The sequence below is a fragment of the Centropristis striata genome, chromosome 18 (assembly GCF_030273125.1).
Source record: "Centropristis striata isolate RG_2023a ecotype Rhode Island chromosome 18, C.striata_1.0, whole genome shotgun sequence".
Lineage (NCBI taxonomy): Eukaryota > Metazoa > Chordata > Actinopteri > Perciformes > Serranidae > Centropristis > Centropristis striata.
In genome coordinates, this window is record NC_081534.1 from 12442974 (window position 1) to 12460605 (window position 17632).

Consider the following 17632-nt stretch of genomic DNA (forward strand, 5'->3'; position numbering starts at 1 on the left):
TAACAACAATATTATCATCAAACAACAAATCATGCACAACTGTCTCCTTTTTTTTTAAAGACATTTTTATTGGTTTTAGTGAACCACAACCTTGGGTGAAGGTTGTGTGTTTGGTAGACAGACCCGTCCACACCAACATCCTCACTACGCAGACTTTTCTGTTGGTTATACTACCGACCTGTTCTCCTCCTTTACTCCCCTTTAATTACTGTGGTCACTAGAAGCTGCCCTGCACATGACAAACTGACACTAGAAGGGTATGTGGAGCGTCATGTGACACGTAGAGACCCTGACCAAGCGTCTGAATGTAACAAGTATGTGTTGGCTGATTTAGATCAAGTGATGGGATGGAAAGCTCTCAGAATGCTTTAAATCTCAACTTCCACATTTTGTCTGCAATAGAAACTTTTTCGTTGTAGTTAGTAATTAATTCTGCTACCCAAAAGCATCACATATCACCTTTAATCACAATAATAATTGAGCCTTTGATTGTTGTTCGTCTGTTCCACGTTGATGTTTTGACTCTTTGCCAGATTATTTTTTGTAATCAGCACACAGTTAATTTAAGTGAAGACACTGGTTAACAACAAAATTATCATCAAACAGCAAATCATCCACAAGTCTCTTTTTTTAAACACATTTTTTATTGGTTTTATATTAATTAGAAATTCGACAATAGCTGAGTTTTAAACATCACAAAATCTTATATCTTACAGAAACAAAACAAACATTCCCACCCTCCCCAACCCATGGCGACCCCTAATGATCTCTTGACCTCCACAAGATATAAAAAAGGAATCATCCACAACTCTCTATGAAAAATGAGAGAGCACACCATCAAACTCAGTATCAGAAGAAATGTTTTCACTAAAATTGCCTTTTTTTGTTCCGACTGAACATAAATAATGTCTTTACATGTTGTCATCATCAAGTCTCTGAACTCTGCACCAATATTTGGTGGTTTTATATCAATCATACTTCTTCTTAGACTTCAGCTTTTTGGCACATAGTGCAAATATTTCTAGAAGCAAATGCATAAAGGAGTGGATTCAGGCAGCTATTCACAAATATCAGTGCTTTAACAATTTCCCAGATGTCCATACAAAACTTCAGCAGGCCCTTATTTTTGAGTAAAATAGCTGCCACACGAAGCACATTTATGATGCAATAAGGCATTAATAGGACAAAAAAGGTCACAATGATGCTTGTGACCAGCCGGGTCGTCTGTGGGTTGTTGAACAAAGCTGCCTGGTTCACTTTTCTGTAAAGGCCGATGTATGTAAATCCCACGACAGAAATTGAAACAAACCCTCTCAAGGACTTTTCCAACAGCACGGCCACCTGCTGAGTCTTGGAAGAGAAGTGAATTTTGCACTTTGTCCATTGCTGGTCTGTGGTCACCTGTCGAACCACTAGAGAAGGGATGGACAGGATCATCGCAGCCAGCCAGAGCAGAACCAGCAGCCTCCTCTTTCCCACCTGATCGAAGCGTTTCTGCAGTTTCACCACCTGTACGAAGCGCTGGACACTCAGCACCGTCACAGTCAGGAGGCTACCAGATATGCTGCAGTAGGTAACATACGCCAGGAGCTTACAGGCCGCCTGGCCGAAGGTCCAGCTGTGCAGTAAATTGTAAATCCACAGGGGCAGAGGGAGCAGGCAGAGCAGGTCTGATATGACCAAATTCAGCATCAAAGTCTGGCTCAGACTGGACAGGTGCTGCCAGTTTGGTTTGAGGACGATCACAGCGATGTTTCCAGGAACTCCCAGCAGAAAGCAGACAGACATCACCACTGAAGGAACCAGACCCCTGGAGTCCCAGGAGGCAGGAGGTGGATGTCCAGGAGAAGAGATGTTAGAAAGGACCAGAGAGGAGTTGAGTTGTTCCATGCTGCAAACCTGCTGTCAGAGAAGCTGAATGTGCACTGAGACAGTGATGATGGAGACTGAGTCAGTCAGTGAGAGGAAAGAGACGTTGTGGTCAAAAGAGGAACAAATTAAAAATAAACTAAGAGATTGAAATGAGATTAATCTTTCCAGGATATCACATGTTCTACCATGGCTACATAGTGTTGCATGACCTCACCATTTTCTGATGCATTTGCACAGAAAGCTAAAACCAGACCTTCACAGAACCTCTTTATATTCAGATATACTGCAACAGTGATGACTCCAATTCAAACAACATGCAAAGTAAAAACATTTTGTCTGTTTTGTACCTGTACTGCAGCCATCAATCATATAAGATCTTCATCAGTAGATTAAGTTTACCCACTTGTTATGCAGATGTATAAATCCCATGTTTTTTAGGGACACTTTAAGGACTTTGTATCCATGTTGCCTTAAAATTTGAGATCAGTTTTTTTTTTCAAGCTGGGTGCCATTTTTGCATCATTTTGCAATGTGTTGTTACGATCTTACATTACATACTCATTGTAAGTTTTGTTAGTAGGGAGATGTGCAGAGATGTTAGAAGGGACCAGAGAGGAGTTGAGTTGTTCCATGCTGCAAACCTGCTGTCAGAGAAGCTGAATGTGCACTGAGACAGTGATGATGGAGACTGAGTCAGTCAGAGGAACAGGTTTTTTTTTGTGCTTTCAAAGAGGAATTAATTACAAAGAAACAGTATTTTCATATGAAATTGATTTTCCATCATGGCTGCACAGTTTTACATTGCTTCATACCGGATTGGATTTTCCCATTTTGTTTTCCCTGCAGGGAACAGCTGTTACCGCAACAATAACAAGACTATGGTCTGACTGTGTCAGTCAAGGTGCAGAACTGTTTTACTGCTGAGTTGTTACAGATTGTCAGAGACCGTGTCTATTATATTCATTCCTGGATATCAAATGTTCATATGCAGTTTTCTGTTTCCAGTAATATTTGTGTCATATAACATGGTATGGGTTTGTGAGAAATAGTTGATCACTGCCTCACTTCAATTAATTCTACATTATAATAGTGATGTTATCAGAAACACATTGTGTCATCTTGTGTAATTATGATACTTTGACCTCGGTCAAGCTCCATGATAATTATGAACACGCCCACAGCCTCAAGATACAGTGAAGACTCCACATATTTAAACAGGATAACACTATTTGTCAATATGATGTGAAATAATAATCTCAATTTGTTTTACATTCATCATCACTCACTTTATTGTTTACAGGCTTACAGGCAGAAACAGGCTTGTACCCTTCATGTAAGATATCAATTTCAAAATAACCTCATATTAAACCTAAATAGATATATTATACAGATTAAAAATAAAAAAAATATTAATAATCTCACCACAAAATCCATTAAGAAGTTGTTTTGTAGCTGTTCGGGGTTTTTTTTTTTACATCATCAGCAGATGGATTTTTCCCTCTTCTCATAAAATTGCAGATTTATTTATTTTTGGTGGGCACCAAGGACTTCTTGTCAACGTTGGTCTAAAAATGTGAGATCAGATTCACTCTTTATCTCGGACACAGCTGCTGACAAACAACTTCTTGTCACTTTTAGGAAATCCTAAAAGTTCTCAGAAAAATACCAAGTGCCATGAACATCATGTGATCAGGTCAAAGTCTCAGAATGCTGTTTCAAAAGCCAAGGATGAACTTTGACTCTCAACTCATGTGTTCTGTCTGCAAAAGAAACATTCACTTGATTTCAATTAAAAATAATTCTGCTATGCATTAGCATCATATATCACTATGATAACAGCAATAATTAAGCCTTTGATTACTGTGTGTCTGTATCATTTCCACATTGAAATTTTGACTCTTTGCCTGATTCTTTTTTAACAAACCTGTTTGTAAAGCTCCTGCTGAGGAGCAGTTGTAATCAGCACACAGCTCATTTGAGGGAAGACACTGATTACCAACAAAATTATTATTAAACCACAAATCATCCACGTCTTTCTGTTACAAACGAGAGAACCGCCCTCTCAAACTGTGTGTCAGCAGCGGAGCTTAGATCCTCTGACTAAAAACACCTTTTTTCAGTTCCACAAGAAAAAAAATCTCTCTCTAAGTTTTCTTATTATCATCATCAGGGTTCTGCACTCTGTACTGATATCTGGGTCTTCACAACAATCATACTACATTCAATTATTAAACTTCCTGGAAAGTTGATTTTCTGTATTCACAACAGTAATATCAATGTTCAGTTTTTTGGTACAAAGAAAAGGATTCAGGAAGCTATTGACAAATGTCAGTGCTGCAACGGTGTTTCAGCTGTCATGCAAAACTTCTGCAGGCCCTCATTTTTAAGCAAATTAGCTGCCACACCAAGCACATTTATGATGCAATACTGCATTGCCTATATATTTAATGTACACCTGTAAATATCTGTTGTGTTCCCAGTAGTATTTGTTCTTAAAGCGTGCTGGCTAAAGGCAGGTGAATCGGGTCATGTTTCCTGTCGAGTACAGTAACTCATTAAAGCCACTAAATGCCTAAAATTTGATAATATTATTTCATTTAGAATGTTTTTTTTTAATTAAAAAATACTTTTCTCATGTCTGTATTTTATTTTTTATACATTTGATGAGCAACTATTTGTAATTTGGAACAAGACACTTTTTGTTGTATTTTTTCATGTGTAGTTTGTCATCCTGTAATGGCAAGCTTCTGCATCAACAGCAGTATTAATGTTCAGTTTTCCGGCACACAGTGCACATGTTTCTAGAAACAAACGCATAAAGGAGTGGATTCAGGCAGCTATTCACAAATGTCAGTAATTCAACAAGTTTCCAGCTGTGCATACAAAACTTCACCAGACTCTTGTTTTTGAGTAAAATAGCTGCAACATCAAGCACATTTATGATGCAATAAGGCTTTATTAGGACAAAAAAGGTCACAATGATGCTTGTGACCAGCCGGGTCGTCTGTGGATGGTTGAAGAAAGCTGCCTGGTTCACTTTTCTGTAAAGGCTGATGTATGAAAATGCCACAACAGACATTGAAAAAAAAAGGGAAGAGTAGTGAGATTGGCACCTTTACCACTTCTGGTCTGTGTTCACCCGTTGAACCACTAGAGAAGGGATGGACAGGATCATCACAGCCAGCCAGAGCAGAACCAGCAGCCTCCTCTTTCCCACCTGATCGAAGCGTTTCTGCAGTTTCACCACCTGTACGAAGCGCTGGACACTCAGCACCGTCACAGTCAGGAGGCTACTATACACGCTGCAGTACATAACATATGTTAGGAGCTTACAGGCCACCAGGCCGAAGGTCCAGCCGTGCAGTAAAGTGTAAATCCACAGGGGCAGACGGAGCAGGCAGAGCAGGTCTGATATGGCCAAATTCAGCATCAAAGTCTGGCTCAGACTGGACAGGTGCTGCCAGTTTGGTTTGAGGACGATCACAGCGATGTTTCCAGGAACTCCCAGCAGGAAGCAGACAGACATCACCACTGAAGGAACCAGACCCCTGGAGTCCCAGGAGGCAGGAGGAGGATGTCCAGGAGAAGAGATGTTAGAAAGGACCAGAGAGGAGTTGAGTTGTTCCATGCTGCAAACCTGCTGTCAGAGAAGCTGAATGTGCACTGAGACAGTGATGATGGAGACTGAGTCAGTCAGAGGAACAGGATATTTTTTTGTGCTTTCAAAGAGGAATGAATTACAAAGAAACAGTATTTTCACATGCAAATGAGGATCCATCATGCCTGCACAGTTTTGCATTGCTTCATAATCGGATAGATTTTCCCATTTTGTTTTCCCTGGATGGAACAGCTGTTACCACAACAGTAACAAGACTATGTTGAAACCCTGTAAATGGTCTGACTGTGTCAGTCAAGGTGCAGAACTGTGTTACTGCTGAGTTGTTACAGATTGTCAGCGGCCGTGTCTATCATATGAATTCCTGGATATCAAATGTTCATCTGCAGTTTTCTGTTGTGTTCCCAGTAGTATTTGTTCTTAAAGTGTGCTGGCTAAAGGCAGGTGGATCGGGTCACATTTCCTGTCCAGTACAATTACTCATTAAGACTATTAAATGCCTAAAATGTGATAATATTTTTTCATTTAGAATATATATATAATTACAAAATACTTTATTCTATATTTTTATTTTATTTGGATACATTTGATGAGCAACTATTTGTAAATTGGAACAGGACAATTTTTGGTGTATTTTCTCTCTATGCATGTATAGTTTGTCATCTGATTATAGACTTCCTGTAATGGCAAGCTTCTGCATCAACAGCAGTATTAATGTTCAGTTTTCCGGCACACAGTGCACATGTTTCTAGAAGCAAACGCATAAAGGAGTGGATTCAGGCAGCTATTCACAAATGTCAGTGATCCAAAAATGCTCTGGGCATACATACAAAACTTCAGTAGGCCCCCATTTTTGAGTAAAATAGCTGCCACAAAAAGCACATTTGTGATGCAATAAGGCATTATTAGGACAAAAAAGGTCACAATGATGCTTGTGACCAGCCGGGTCGTCTGTGGATGGTTGAAGAAAGCTGCCTGGTTCACTTTTCTGTAAAGGCTGATGTATGAAAATGCCACAACAGACATTGAAAAAAAACCCATGAAGGACCTTGCCAACAGCAAAGCCACCATCTCAGCCTCGGAAGAGAAGTGAGCTTCGCATTTTGTCCATTGCTGGTCTGGAGTCACCTGTCGAACCACTAGAGAAGGGATGGAAAGGATCATCGCAATCAGCCAGAACACAACCAGCAGCCTCCTCTTTCCCACCTGATCGAAGCATTTCTGCAGTTTCACCACCTGTGCGAAGCGCTGGACACTCAGCACCGTCACAGTCAGGAGGCTACTAGAAATGCTGCAGTACATAACATACGCCAGGAGCTTACAGGCCGCCAGGCCGAAGGTCCAGCTGTACAGTAAAGGGTAAATCCACAGGGGCAGAGTGAGCAGGCAGAGCAGGTCTGATATGGCCAAATTCAGCATCAAAGTCTGGCTCAGACTGGACAGGTGCTGCCAGTTTGGTTTGAGGACGATCACAGCGATGTTTCCAGGAACTCCCAGCAGGAAGCAGACAGACAGCACCACTGAAGGGCCCACACCACTGGAGTCCCAGGAGGCAGGAGGTGGATGTACAGTAGAAGAGATGTTAGAAAGGACCAGAGAGGAGTTGAGTTGTTCCATGCTGCAAACCTGCTGTCAGAGAAGCTGAATGTGCACTGAGACAGTGATGATGGAGACTGAGTCAGTCAGTCGGTGAGAGGAACAAGATCTTTCCCTTTGATGTGTTTAAAGAGGAACAAAAACCATTGTATGACTAAAGTGAAATACAATCATACATATCAGTTCGTTATTGTCTATGTGATGTGATCTTTATGATCAAAAGGTGTATACAGAGGCTCTATGTGGACATCCGCATATCAGCAATATGATGAGACGGCACAAGGACTGTCTGCATGACCATTATGTCACAAACGGTAATGATACGATCTACTGCGCATGTGTGGAATGCATCCTTCTAGCTGATCATATAAACAGAACTACAATGCGTCAGTGGTGTTCCACGCTGTCCACGTACATTAGTTCTCCCACACTAAAAAAAACAAAGTCAGGACTGTTTAATGTCCTAGAGCCACAATGATGGGAAAAAAACTCCCCATTGACATAGGCCAGTGAAACCCCACACATCTTCTCTGTCTCTTACTGTTTATGATGTAGCGCTTGAAGTTGTTTGGAACCTTTGATGAAGTTGATGTACTTGCATGATTCCTTGCAGTTTTGCTGTTGTGCCCACATGGTTGAATGCAGTTATTGTACGCACTTAATGGAGCATCTCTGTAATGTTGTGTCATGAGAGCCTTTCAGTGTTGAGATTTTCTTGCGTAGCCCCGATCGATCCAAACTCCATCAGGAAAACAGGCATTTTTAGTAGTTTGTTAGTCTTTTTTGTGGACTGATCCTTACAAAGCATGAAATTAGAGGTTTTACACATCATCGTCATCATGTAGTCATTGTGGCATACTTTTGATAATTTTATGACAATTAAATTACAGCAAGATTTTTCGGGGGGGTTCATATCACTGTTGTTGTGCTGTAGTGGCAGCCATCCAGACACAGATCCTGAAGGCCATGAAATTCACCAAGCTGGTGACAGGTACAAAGAATGGCTAATGAGAAAGAAATTATGAAATGATGATGAAAGAAATGGGTGCAGGAGACATGAATAAAAACACAAATGTGATCGAACTGTGTGAAAACAGTAAGGCTATTTTTTTGCTTGTCTATTTTTAAATGTGGCCTATATCAGACTGCTCACGGTCCTGAACTGACCCGTATGCACTAAACAACAAGTAGAAAGATGTCACACGCAGCTCGCTGTGTATGGCAGCGAAGTCATGAGCAGATGTTAATGAGAAGAGAGATGTTAGGAGAACATGTTTTAACAATGGGTTTTTGTGGTGCAAAGGCTGCTGCTTCTTCACACAGAGGTGTGTGTGGACGAGGAGTCGGAGCCGGGAGTGGTGTGATCATAATTGATCATGTAATCACTGCATCTGAGTGACTTCACAAGCATCATGCCTGTATCCGATTTAGGACCACATTAAGAAGTAGCCCAGGTGTGATTTGAAAAAATCTGATTCAGTGTGATTTGTGCTGTTGATACTGTTATAAACAGCTTCGATGGAGGTAGTCAGTGGAAGGACAGTGAGGTTTTAGACTTCAGAAGTATTTTGGGTGACACTTGTGTGCAAGCTAAACTTCAGGGCTACGGGGCACGTCACGATCCCACCACTCCGGGCTCAGACTCCTCATCCACACACACCTTCATACAGACGTAGTAGCCATTGCTCCACAAAGAGCCATTGTTAAAAATGTCACTCTCTTTCTCTTCATTCTTGTTGTCGTGTCATTCAGTCAGAGGAAAGAGACGTTTTGGTCAAAGAGGAAGAATTTAAAAGTTAACTAAGGCATCAAAATGAGATCAAATCTTGCCCGGATATTACATGTTCTACTATGGCTACATAGTGTTGCATGACGTCACCATTATCTGATGCAGTTGCACAGAAAGCTAAAACCAGACCTACACAGAAGTACAAAACCTCTTTATATTCAGATATACGGTAACAGTGAAGAGTCCAATTCAAACATGATGCAAAGTAAAAACATTTTGTCTGTTTTGTACCTGTACTACAGCCATCAATCACAAAAGATCCTCATCAGTAGATACAGTCTACCCACTTGTTATACAGATGTATAAATCTCTTATTTTTTAGGGAAACTTTAAGGACTTTGTGTCCATGTTGCCTTAAAATTTGAGATTGTTTTTTTTTTTTTTTTACATGCGGGTGCCTCTTTCACATCATTTTGCAATGTGTTGTCATGCTCTTACATTACGTACTTATTGTAAGTCGAGTACCTCAGTTAAAATAAGTCATTGTTGACTGTTGGTTTCATATGAGACAAACAGCGGTCACCGTTATCTGATGCATTTGCACAGGAAGCTAAAACCAGACCTACACAGAAGTACAAAAACCCTTTTATATTCAGTTATACTGCAACAGTGATGACTCCAATAAAAACATGATGCAAAGTAAAATCATTTTGTCTGTTTTGTACCTGAACTACATCCATCAATCATATATTATTTTCATCAGTAGATACAGTTTACCCACTTGTTATGCAGATGTATAAATCTCATGTTTTTTAGGGACACTTTAAGGACTTTGTGTCCATGTTGCTTTAAAATTTGAGATCAGTTTTTTCACAAGCTGGGAGCCATTTTTTGCATCATTTTGCAATGTATTGTCACAATTTTACATATGTACTGAATGCAAGTCGAGTGCTTCAGTTAAAATAAGTAATTGTTGACTTTTGGTTTCATATGAGACAAACAGCGGTCTACTGGGTGAAGGTTGTGTGTTTGGTAGACAGACCCGTCCACACCAACATCCTCACTACGCAGACTTTTCTGTTGGTTATACTACCGACCTGTTCTCCTCCTTTCCTCCCCTTTAATTACTGTGGCCACTAGAAGCTGCCCTGCACATGACAAACTGACACTAGAAGGGTATGTGGAGCGTCATGTGACACGTAGAGACCCTGACCAAGCGTCTGAATGTAACAAGTATGTGTTGGCTGATTTAGATCAAGTGATGGGATGGAAAGCTCTCAGAATGCTTTAAATCTCAACTTGCATATTTTGTCTGCAATAGAAACTTTTTCGTTGATTTAATCTCATTAATTCTGCTATCCATCAGCATCATATATCACTATAATAACAATGATAATTGAGCCTTTGATTATTGTTGGTCTGTTCCACGTTGATCTTTTGACTCTTTGCCAGATTCTTTTTTACAAACCTGTATTTGTAAAGCTCTGGCTGAGGACCAGTTGTAATCAGCACACAGTTAATTTGAGTGAAGACACTGGTTAACAACAAAATTATCATCAAACAACAAATCATGCACAACTGTCTCCTTTTTTTTAAAACACATTTTTATTGGTTTTATATTTAGCAGCAATTCCACAATAGTACAAGTTGAGTTTTAAACATCACAAAATCTTATATCTTACAGAAACAGAACAAACCTTCCCACCCTCCCCAACCCATGGCGACCCCTAATGATCTCTCGACCGCCACAAGATATAAAAAAGGAATCATCCACAACTCTCTATGACAAATGAGAGAACACACCCTCAAACTCAGTATCAGATTAAATGTTTTGACTAAAACTGCATTTTTTCAGATCCACAAGAACAAAAATAATGTCTCTAAGTGTTGTCATCATCAAGTCTCTGCACTCTGCACCGATATTTTGTTTTATATCAATCATACTTTTTAAAATAATTATACTTAGTGGAAGGATGAGCTTCAGCATCAACAGCAGTGTTAATGTTAGGTTTTTTGGCACACAGTGCATATATTTCTAGAAGCAAATGCATAAAGGAGTGGATTCAGGCAGCTGTTCACAAATGTCAGTGATCCAACAATGTTAAAGCTGTACTTACAAAACTTCCGCAGGCCCTCATTTTTGAGTAAAATAGCTACCACACGAAGCAGATTTAGGATGCGATAAGGCATAAATAGGACAAAAAAGGTCACAATGATGCTTGTGACCAGCCGGGTCGTCTGTGGGTTGTTGAACAAAGCTCCCTGGTTCACTTTTATGTAAAGGCTGATGTATGAAAATGCCACAACAGACATGAAAAGAAACCCACTCAAGGACTTCACCAACAGCACGGCCACCTCCTGAGTCTGGGAAGAGTATTGAGATTCGCACTTTGTCCATTGCTGGTCTGTGTTCACCCGTTGAACCACTAGAGAAGGGATGGACAGGATCATCGCAGCCAGCCAGAGCAGAACCAGCAGCCTCCTCTTTCCCACCTGATCGAAGCGTTTCTGCAGTTTCACCACCTGTACGAAGCGCTGGACACTCAGCACCGTCACAGTCAGGACGCTACTATAAATGCTGCAGTACATAACATATGTTAGGAGCTTACAGGCCGCCAGGCCGAAGGTCCAGCCGTGCAGTAAAGTGTAAATCAACAGGGGCAGAGGGAGCAGGCAGAGCAGGTCTGATATGGTCAAATTCAGCATCAAAGTCTGGCTCAGACTGGACAGGTGCTGCCAGTTTGGTTTGAGGACGATCACAGCGATGTTTCCAGGAACTCCCAGCAGGAAGCAGACAGACAGCACCACTGAAGGAACCAGACCCCTGGAGTCCCAGGAGGCAGGAGGTGGATGTCCAGGAGAAGAGATGTTAGAAAGGACCAGAGAGGAGTTGAGTTGTTCCATGCTGCAAACCTGCTGTCAGAGAAGCTGAATGTGCACTGAGACAGTGATGATGGAGACTGAGTCAGTCAGTGAGAGGAAAGAGACATTGTGGTCAAAGAGGAAGAATTTAAAAGTTAACTAAGAGATTGAGATCAGATCAGATCTTGATATCACATGTTCTACTATGGCTACATAGTGTTGCATGATATCACCATTATCTGATGCAATTGCACAGGAAGCTAAAACCAGACCTACACAGAAGTACGAAAAACCTTTTATATCCAGATTAACTGCAACAGTGATGACTCCAATATAAACATGATGCAAAGTAAAAACATTTTGTCTGTTTTGTACCTATACTACAGCCATCAATCATATAATATCTTCATCAGTAGATAAAGTTAACCCACTTGTTATGCAGATGTATAAATCTCATGTTTTTTAGGGACACTTTAAGGACTTTGTATCCATGTTGCCTTAAAATTTGAGATCAGTTTTTTCACAAGCTGGGAGACATTTTTTGCATCATTTTGCAATGTGTTCTTACGATCTTATATGTACTGAATGCAAGAAGAGGACCTCAGTTGAAATAAGTCAATGTTGACTGTTGGTTTCATATGAGACAAACAGCGGTCTACTGGGTGAAGGTTGTGTGTTTGGTAGACAGACCCGTCCACACCAACATCCTCACTACGCAGACTTTTCTGTTGGTTATACTACCGACCTGTTCTCCTCCTTTACTCCCCTTTAATTACTGTGGCCACTAGAAGCTGCCCTGCACATGACAAACTGACACTAGAAGGGTATGTGGAGCGTCATGTGACACGTAGAGACCCTGACCAAGCGTCTGAATGTAACAAGTATGTGTTGGCTGATTTAGATCAAGTGATGGGATGGAAAGCTCTCAGAATACTTTAAATCTCAACTCGCACATTTTGTCTGCAATAGAAACTTTTTAGTTGATTTAATGTAATTAATTCTGCTATCCATCAGCATCATATATCACTATAATAACAGCAATAATTGAGTCTTTGATAATTGTTGGTCTGTTCCACATTGATCTTTTGACTCTTTGCCAGATTCTTTTTTACAAACCTGTATTTGTAAAGCTCTGGCTGAGGACCAGTTGTAATCAGCACACAGTTAATTTGAGTGAAGACACTGGTTAACAACAAATTATCATCAAATAACAAAAAATCCACAACTCCCTCTTTAAAAAATATTTTCATTTATTGTTTTTATATTAAGTAGCAATTCCACAATAGTACAAGTTGAGTTTTAAACATCACAAAATCTTATATCTTAAAGAAACAGAACAAACGTTCCCACCCTCCCCAACCCATGGCGACCCCTAATGATCTCTCGACCGCCACAAGATATAAAAAGCAGAATAATCCACAACTCTCTATGACAAATGAGAGAACACACCCTCAAACTCAGTATCAGATTAAATGTTTTGACTAAAACTGCATTTTTTCAGATCCACAAGAACACAAATAATGTCTCTATGTGTTGTCATCATCAAGTCTCTGAACTCTGCACCGATATTTTGTTTTATATCAATCATACTTTTTCAAATAATTATACTTACTGGAAGGATGAGCTACAGCATCAACAGCAGTATTAATGTTAGTTTTTTTGGCACACAGTGCAAATATTTCTGGAAGCAAATGCATAAAGGAGTGGATTCAGGCAGCTATTCACATATGTCAGTGATCCAACAATGTCCAATCTGTCCATACAAAACTTCATCAGATCATCGTTTTTGAGTGAGATGGCTGCCACACGAAGCACATGCAGGATATTATAAGGCATCCACAAAACAAAAAAGGTCACAATGATGCTTGTGACCAGCCGGGTCGTCTGTGGGTTGTTGAAGAAAGCTGCCTGGTTCACTTTTCTGTGTAGGCCGATGTATGTAAGTACCACGACAGAAATTGAAACAAATCCGAGCAAGGACTTTTCTAACAGCACGGCCACCTCCTGAGTCTTGGAAGAGCATTGAGATTCGCACTTTGTCCATTGCTGGTCTTTGGTCACCTGTCGAACCACTAGAGAAGGGATGGACAGGATCATCACAGCCAGCCAGAGCAGAACCAGCAGCCTCCTCTTTCCCACCTGATCGAAGCGTTTCTGCAGTTTCACCACCTGTACGAAGCGCTGGACACTCAGCACCGTCACAGTCAGGAGGCTACTATACACGCTGCAGTACATAACATATGTTAGGAGCTTACAGGCTGCCAGGCCGAAGGTCCAGTTGTAGAGTAAAGGGTAAATCCACAGGGGCAGAGGGAGCAGGCAGAGCAGGTCTGATATGGCCAAATTCAGCATCAAAGTCTGGCTCAGACTGGACAGGTGCTGCCAGTTTGGTTTGAGGACGATCACAGCGATGTTTCCAGGAACTCCCAGCAGGAAGCAGACAGACAGCACCACTGAAGGAACCAGACCCCTGGAGTCCCAGGAGGCAGGAGGTGGATGTCCAGGAGAAGAGATGTTAGAAAGGACCAGAGAGGAGTTGAGTTGTTCCATGCTGCAAACCTGCTGTCAGAGAAGCTGAATGTGCACTGAGACAGTGATGATGGAGACTGAGTCAGTCAGTCAGAGGAAAGAGACGTTGTGTTCAAAGAGGAAGAATTTAAAAGTTAAGTAAGAGATTGAAATGAGATCAAATCTTGCCCGGATATTACATGTTATACTATGGCTACATAGTGTTGCATGATCTCCCCATTATCTGGTGCAATTGCACAGGAAGCTAAAACCAGACCTACACAGAAGTACAAAAACCCTTTTATATCCAGATATACTGCAACAGTGATGACTCCAATATAAACATAATGCAAAGTAAAAACATTTTGTCTGTTTTGAACCTGTACTACAGCCATCAATCATATAATATCTTCATCAGTAGATAAAGTTTACCCACTTGTTATGCAGAAGTATAAATATCATGTTTTTTAGGGACACTATAAGGACTTTGTGTCCATGTTGCCTTAGAATTTGAGATCAGTTTTTTCACAAGCTGGGAGCCATTTTTTGCATCATTTTGCAATGTGTTCTTACGATCTTACATACGTACTGAATGCAAATCAAGTACCTCAGTTAAAATAAGTTGACTTTTGGTTTCATATGAGACAAACAGCGGTCTACTGGGTGAAGGTTGTGTGTTTGGTAGACAGACCCGTCCACACCAACATCCTCACTACGCAGACTTTTCTGTTGGTTATACTACCGACCTGTTCTCCTCCTTTACTCCCCTTTAATTACTGTGGTCACTAGAAGCTGCCCTGCACATGACAAACTGACACTAGAAGGGTATGTGGAGCGTCATGTGACACGTAGAGACCCTGACCAAGCATCTGAATGTAACAAGTATGTGTTGGCTGATTTAGATCAAGTGATGGGATGGAAAGTTCTCAGAATGCTTTAAATCTCAATTTGCACATTTTGTCTGCAATAGAAACTTTTTAGTTGATTTAATTTCATTAATTCTGCTATCCATCAGCATCATATATCACCTTTAATAACAGTAATAATTGAGCCTTTGATTATTGTTGGTCTGTTCCACGTTGATTTTTTGACTCTTTGCCAGATTCTTTTTTACAAACCTGTATTTGTAAAGCTCTGGCTGAGGACCAGTTGTAATCAGCACACAGTTAATTTGAGTGAAGACACTGGTTAACAACAAAATTATCATCAAACAACAAATCATCATCAAGTCTCTTTTTTTAAAACACATCTTTATTGGTTTTATATTAAGTAGCAATTCCACAATAGTACAAGTTGAGTTTTAAACATCACAAAATCTTATATCTTACAGAAACAGAACAAACATTGCCACCCTCCCCAACCCATGGCGACCCCTAATGATCTCTTGACCGCCATGAGATATAAAAAAGGAATAATCCACAACTCCCTATGACAAATGAGAGAACACACCCTCAAACTCAGTATCAGATCAAATGTTTTAACTATAACTGCATTTTTTCAGATCCACAAGAACACAAATAATGTCTCTATGTTTTGTCATCATCAGGTCTCTGAACTCTGCACCGATATTTTGTTTTATATCAATCATACTTCTTCAAATAATTAGACTTACTGGAAGGATGAGCTTCAGCATCAACAGCAGTATTAATGTTAGGTTTTTTGGCACACAGTGCAAATATTTCTAGAAGCAAACGCATAAAGGAGTGGGTTTAGGCAGCTATTCACAAATGTCAGTGATCCAACAATGTCCTCTCTGTCCATACAAAACTTCATCAGACCCTCGTTTTTGAGTGAGATGGCTGCCACACGAAGCACAAGCAGGATATTATAAGGCATCCACAAAACAAAAAAGGTCACAATGATGCTTGTGACCAGCCGGGTCGTCTGTGGGTGGTTGAACAAAGCTGCCTGGTTCACTTTTCTGTAAAGGCCGATGTATGTAAGTACCACGACAGAAATTGAAACAAATCCGAGCAAGGACTTTTCTAACAGCACGGCCACCTGCTGAGTCTGGGAAGAGTATTGAGATTCGCACTTTGTCCATTGCTGGTCTGTGGTCACCTGTCGAACCACTAGAGAAGGGATGGACAGGATCATCACAGCCAGCCAGAGCAGAACCAGCAGCCTCCTCTTTCCCATCTGATCGAAGCTTTTCTGCAGTTTCACCACCTGTACGAAGCGCTGGACACTCAGCACCGTCACAGTCAGGAGGCTACTATACACGCTGCAGTACATAACATATGTTAGGAGCTTACATGCTGCCAGGCCGAAGGTCCAGTTGTACAGTAAAGGGTAAATCCACAGGGGCAGAGGGAGCAGGCAGAGCAGGTCTGATATGGCCAAATTCAGCATCAAAGTCTGGCTCAGACTGGACAGGTGCTGCCAGTTTGGTTTGAGGACGATCACAGCGATGTTTCCAGGAACTCCCAGCAGGAAGCAGAGGGCCAGCACCACTGAAGGAACCAGACCCCTGGAGTCCCAGGAGGCAGGAGGTGGATGTCCAGGAGAAGAGATGTTAGAAAGGACCAGAGAGGAGTTGAGTTGTTCCATGCTGCAAACCTGCTGTCAGAGAAGCTGAATGTGCACTGAGACAGTGATGATGGAGACTGAGTCAGTCAGTTCGAGGAAAGAGATGTTGTGTTCAAAAGAGGAACGAATTAAAAATAAACTAAGAGATTGAAATGAGATTATATATATATATATATAGATATATATATTGCATGTTCTACTATGGCTACATAGTGTCGCATGACCTCACCATTATCTGATGCATTTGCACAGAAAGCTAAAACCAGACCTACACAGAAGTATAAAACCCCTTTACATTCAGATATACTGCAACAGTGATGATTCCAATTCAAACATCATGCAAAGTAAAAACACTTTGTCTGTTTTGTACCTGTACTACAGCCATACATCATATAATATCTTCGTCAGTAGATAAAGTTTACCCACTTGTTATGCAGATGTATAAATCTCATGTTTTTTAGGGAAACTTTAAGGACTTTGTGTACATGTTGCATGTCCATGTTGAGATCAGTTTTTTTTCAAGCTGGGTGCCATTTTTGCATCATTTTGCAATGTATTGTTACGATCTAACATTACATACTCATTGTAAGTTTTGTTAGTAGGGAGATGTGCAGAGATGTTAGGGACCAGAGAGGAGTTGAGTTGTTCCATGCTGCAAACCTGCTGTCAGAGAAGTTGAATGTGCACTGAGACAGTGATGATGGAGACTGAGTCAGTCAGAGGAACAGGATATTTTTTTGTGCTTTCAAAGAGGAATGAATTACAAAGAAACAGTATTTTCATATGCAAATGATGTTCCATCATGGCTGCACAGTTTTGCATTGCTTCATAATTGGATGGATTTTCCCATTTTGTTTTCCCTGGATGGAACAGCTGTTACCACAACAGTAACAAGACTATGTTGAAACCCTGTAAATGGT

General features: G+C 40.7%; 5 protein-coding genes and 1 pseudogene across 5 annotated transcripts; all 6 read right to left on the minus strand.

Annotated features, from left to right (window-relative positions):
• Nucleotides 1-984: 984 nt before the first annotated feature.
• Nucleotides 985-1914, minus strand: LOC131991524 (C3a anaphylatoxin chemotactic receptor-like). The gene has a single exon (XM_059356979.1). The coding sequence runs from the start codon at nt 1888-1890 to the stop codon at nt 985-987; it is 906 nt and encodes a 301-aa protein (XP_059212962.1). The 5' UTR covers nt 1891-1914.
• A 2605-nt stretch (nt 1915-4519) lies between these two features.
• Nucleotides 4520-5524, minus strand: LOC131990629 (C-C chemokine receptor type 4-like; annotated as a pseudogene).
• Nucleotides 5525-6199: 675 nt separating this feature from the next.
• Nucleotides 6200-7129, minus strand: LOC131990642 (leukotriene B4 receptor 1-like). Its single transcript, XM_059355722.1, has one exon. The coding sequence runs from the start codon at nt 7103-7105 to the stop codon at nt 6200-6202; it is 906 nt and encodes a 301-aa protein (XP_059211705.1). The 5' UTR covers nt 7106-7129.
• A 3443-nt stretch (nt 7130-10572) lies between these two features.
• LOC131991593 (leukotriene B4 receptor 1-like) lies at nt 10573-11741 on the minus strand. The gene has a single exon (XM_059357058.1). The coding sequence runs from the start codon at nt 11715-11717 to the stop codon at nt 10818-10820; it is 900 nt and encodes a 299-aa protein (XP_059213041.1). The 5' UTR covers nt 11718-11741; the 3' UTR covers nt 10573-10817.
• Nucleotides 11742-13107: 1366 nt separating this feature from the next.
• Nucleotides 13108-14249, minus strand: LOC131991561 (C3a anaphylatoxin chemotactic receptor-like). Its single transcript, XM_059357023.1, has one exon. It carries the CDS (start codon nt 14223-14225, stop codon nt 13326-13328), a length of 900 nt encoding a protein of 299 aa, XP_059213006.1. The 5' UTR covers nt 14226-14249; the 3' UTR covers nt 13108-13325.
• Nucleotides 14250-15486: 1237 nt separating this feature from the next.
• On the minus strand, nt 15487-16757 carry LOC131991647 (C3a anaphylatoxin chemotactic receptor-like). Its single transcript, XM_059357137.1, has one exon. The coding sequence runs from the start codon at nt 16731-16733 to the stop codon at nt 15834-15836; it is 900 nt and encodes a 299-aa protein (XP_059213120.1). The 5' UTR covers nt 16734-16757; the 3' UTR covers nt 15487-15833.
• Between the last annotated feature and the right edge of the window lie 875 nt (nt 16758-17632).

Bases quoted from the DNA above. Each gene is read 5' to 3' on its own strand.
- LOC131991647 (XM_059357137.1), bottom strand. From the start codon at position 16,733: ATGGAACAACTCAACTCCTCTCTGGTCCTTTCTAACATCTCTTCTCCT.
- LOC131991561 (XM_059357023.1), bottom strand. From the start codon at position 14,225: ATGGAACAACTCAACTCCTCTCTGGTCCTTTCTAACATCTCTTCTCCT.
- LOC131991524 (XM_059356979.1), bottom strand. From the start codon at position 1,890: ATGGAACAACTCAACTCCTCTCTGGTCCTTTCTAACATCTCTTCTCCT.
- LOC131991593 (XM_059357058.1), bottom strand. From the start codon at position 11,717: ATGGAACAACTCAACTCCTCTCTGGTCCTTTCTAACATCTCTTCTCCT.
- LOC131990642 (XM_059355722.1), bottom strand. From the start codon at position 7,105: ATGGAACAACTCAACTCCTCTCTGGTCCTTTCTAACATCTCTTCTACT.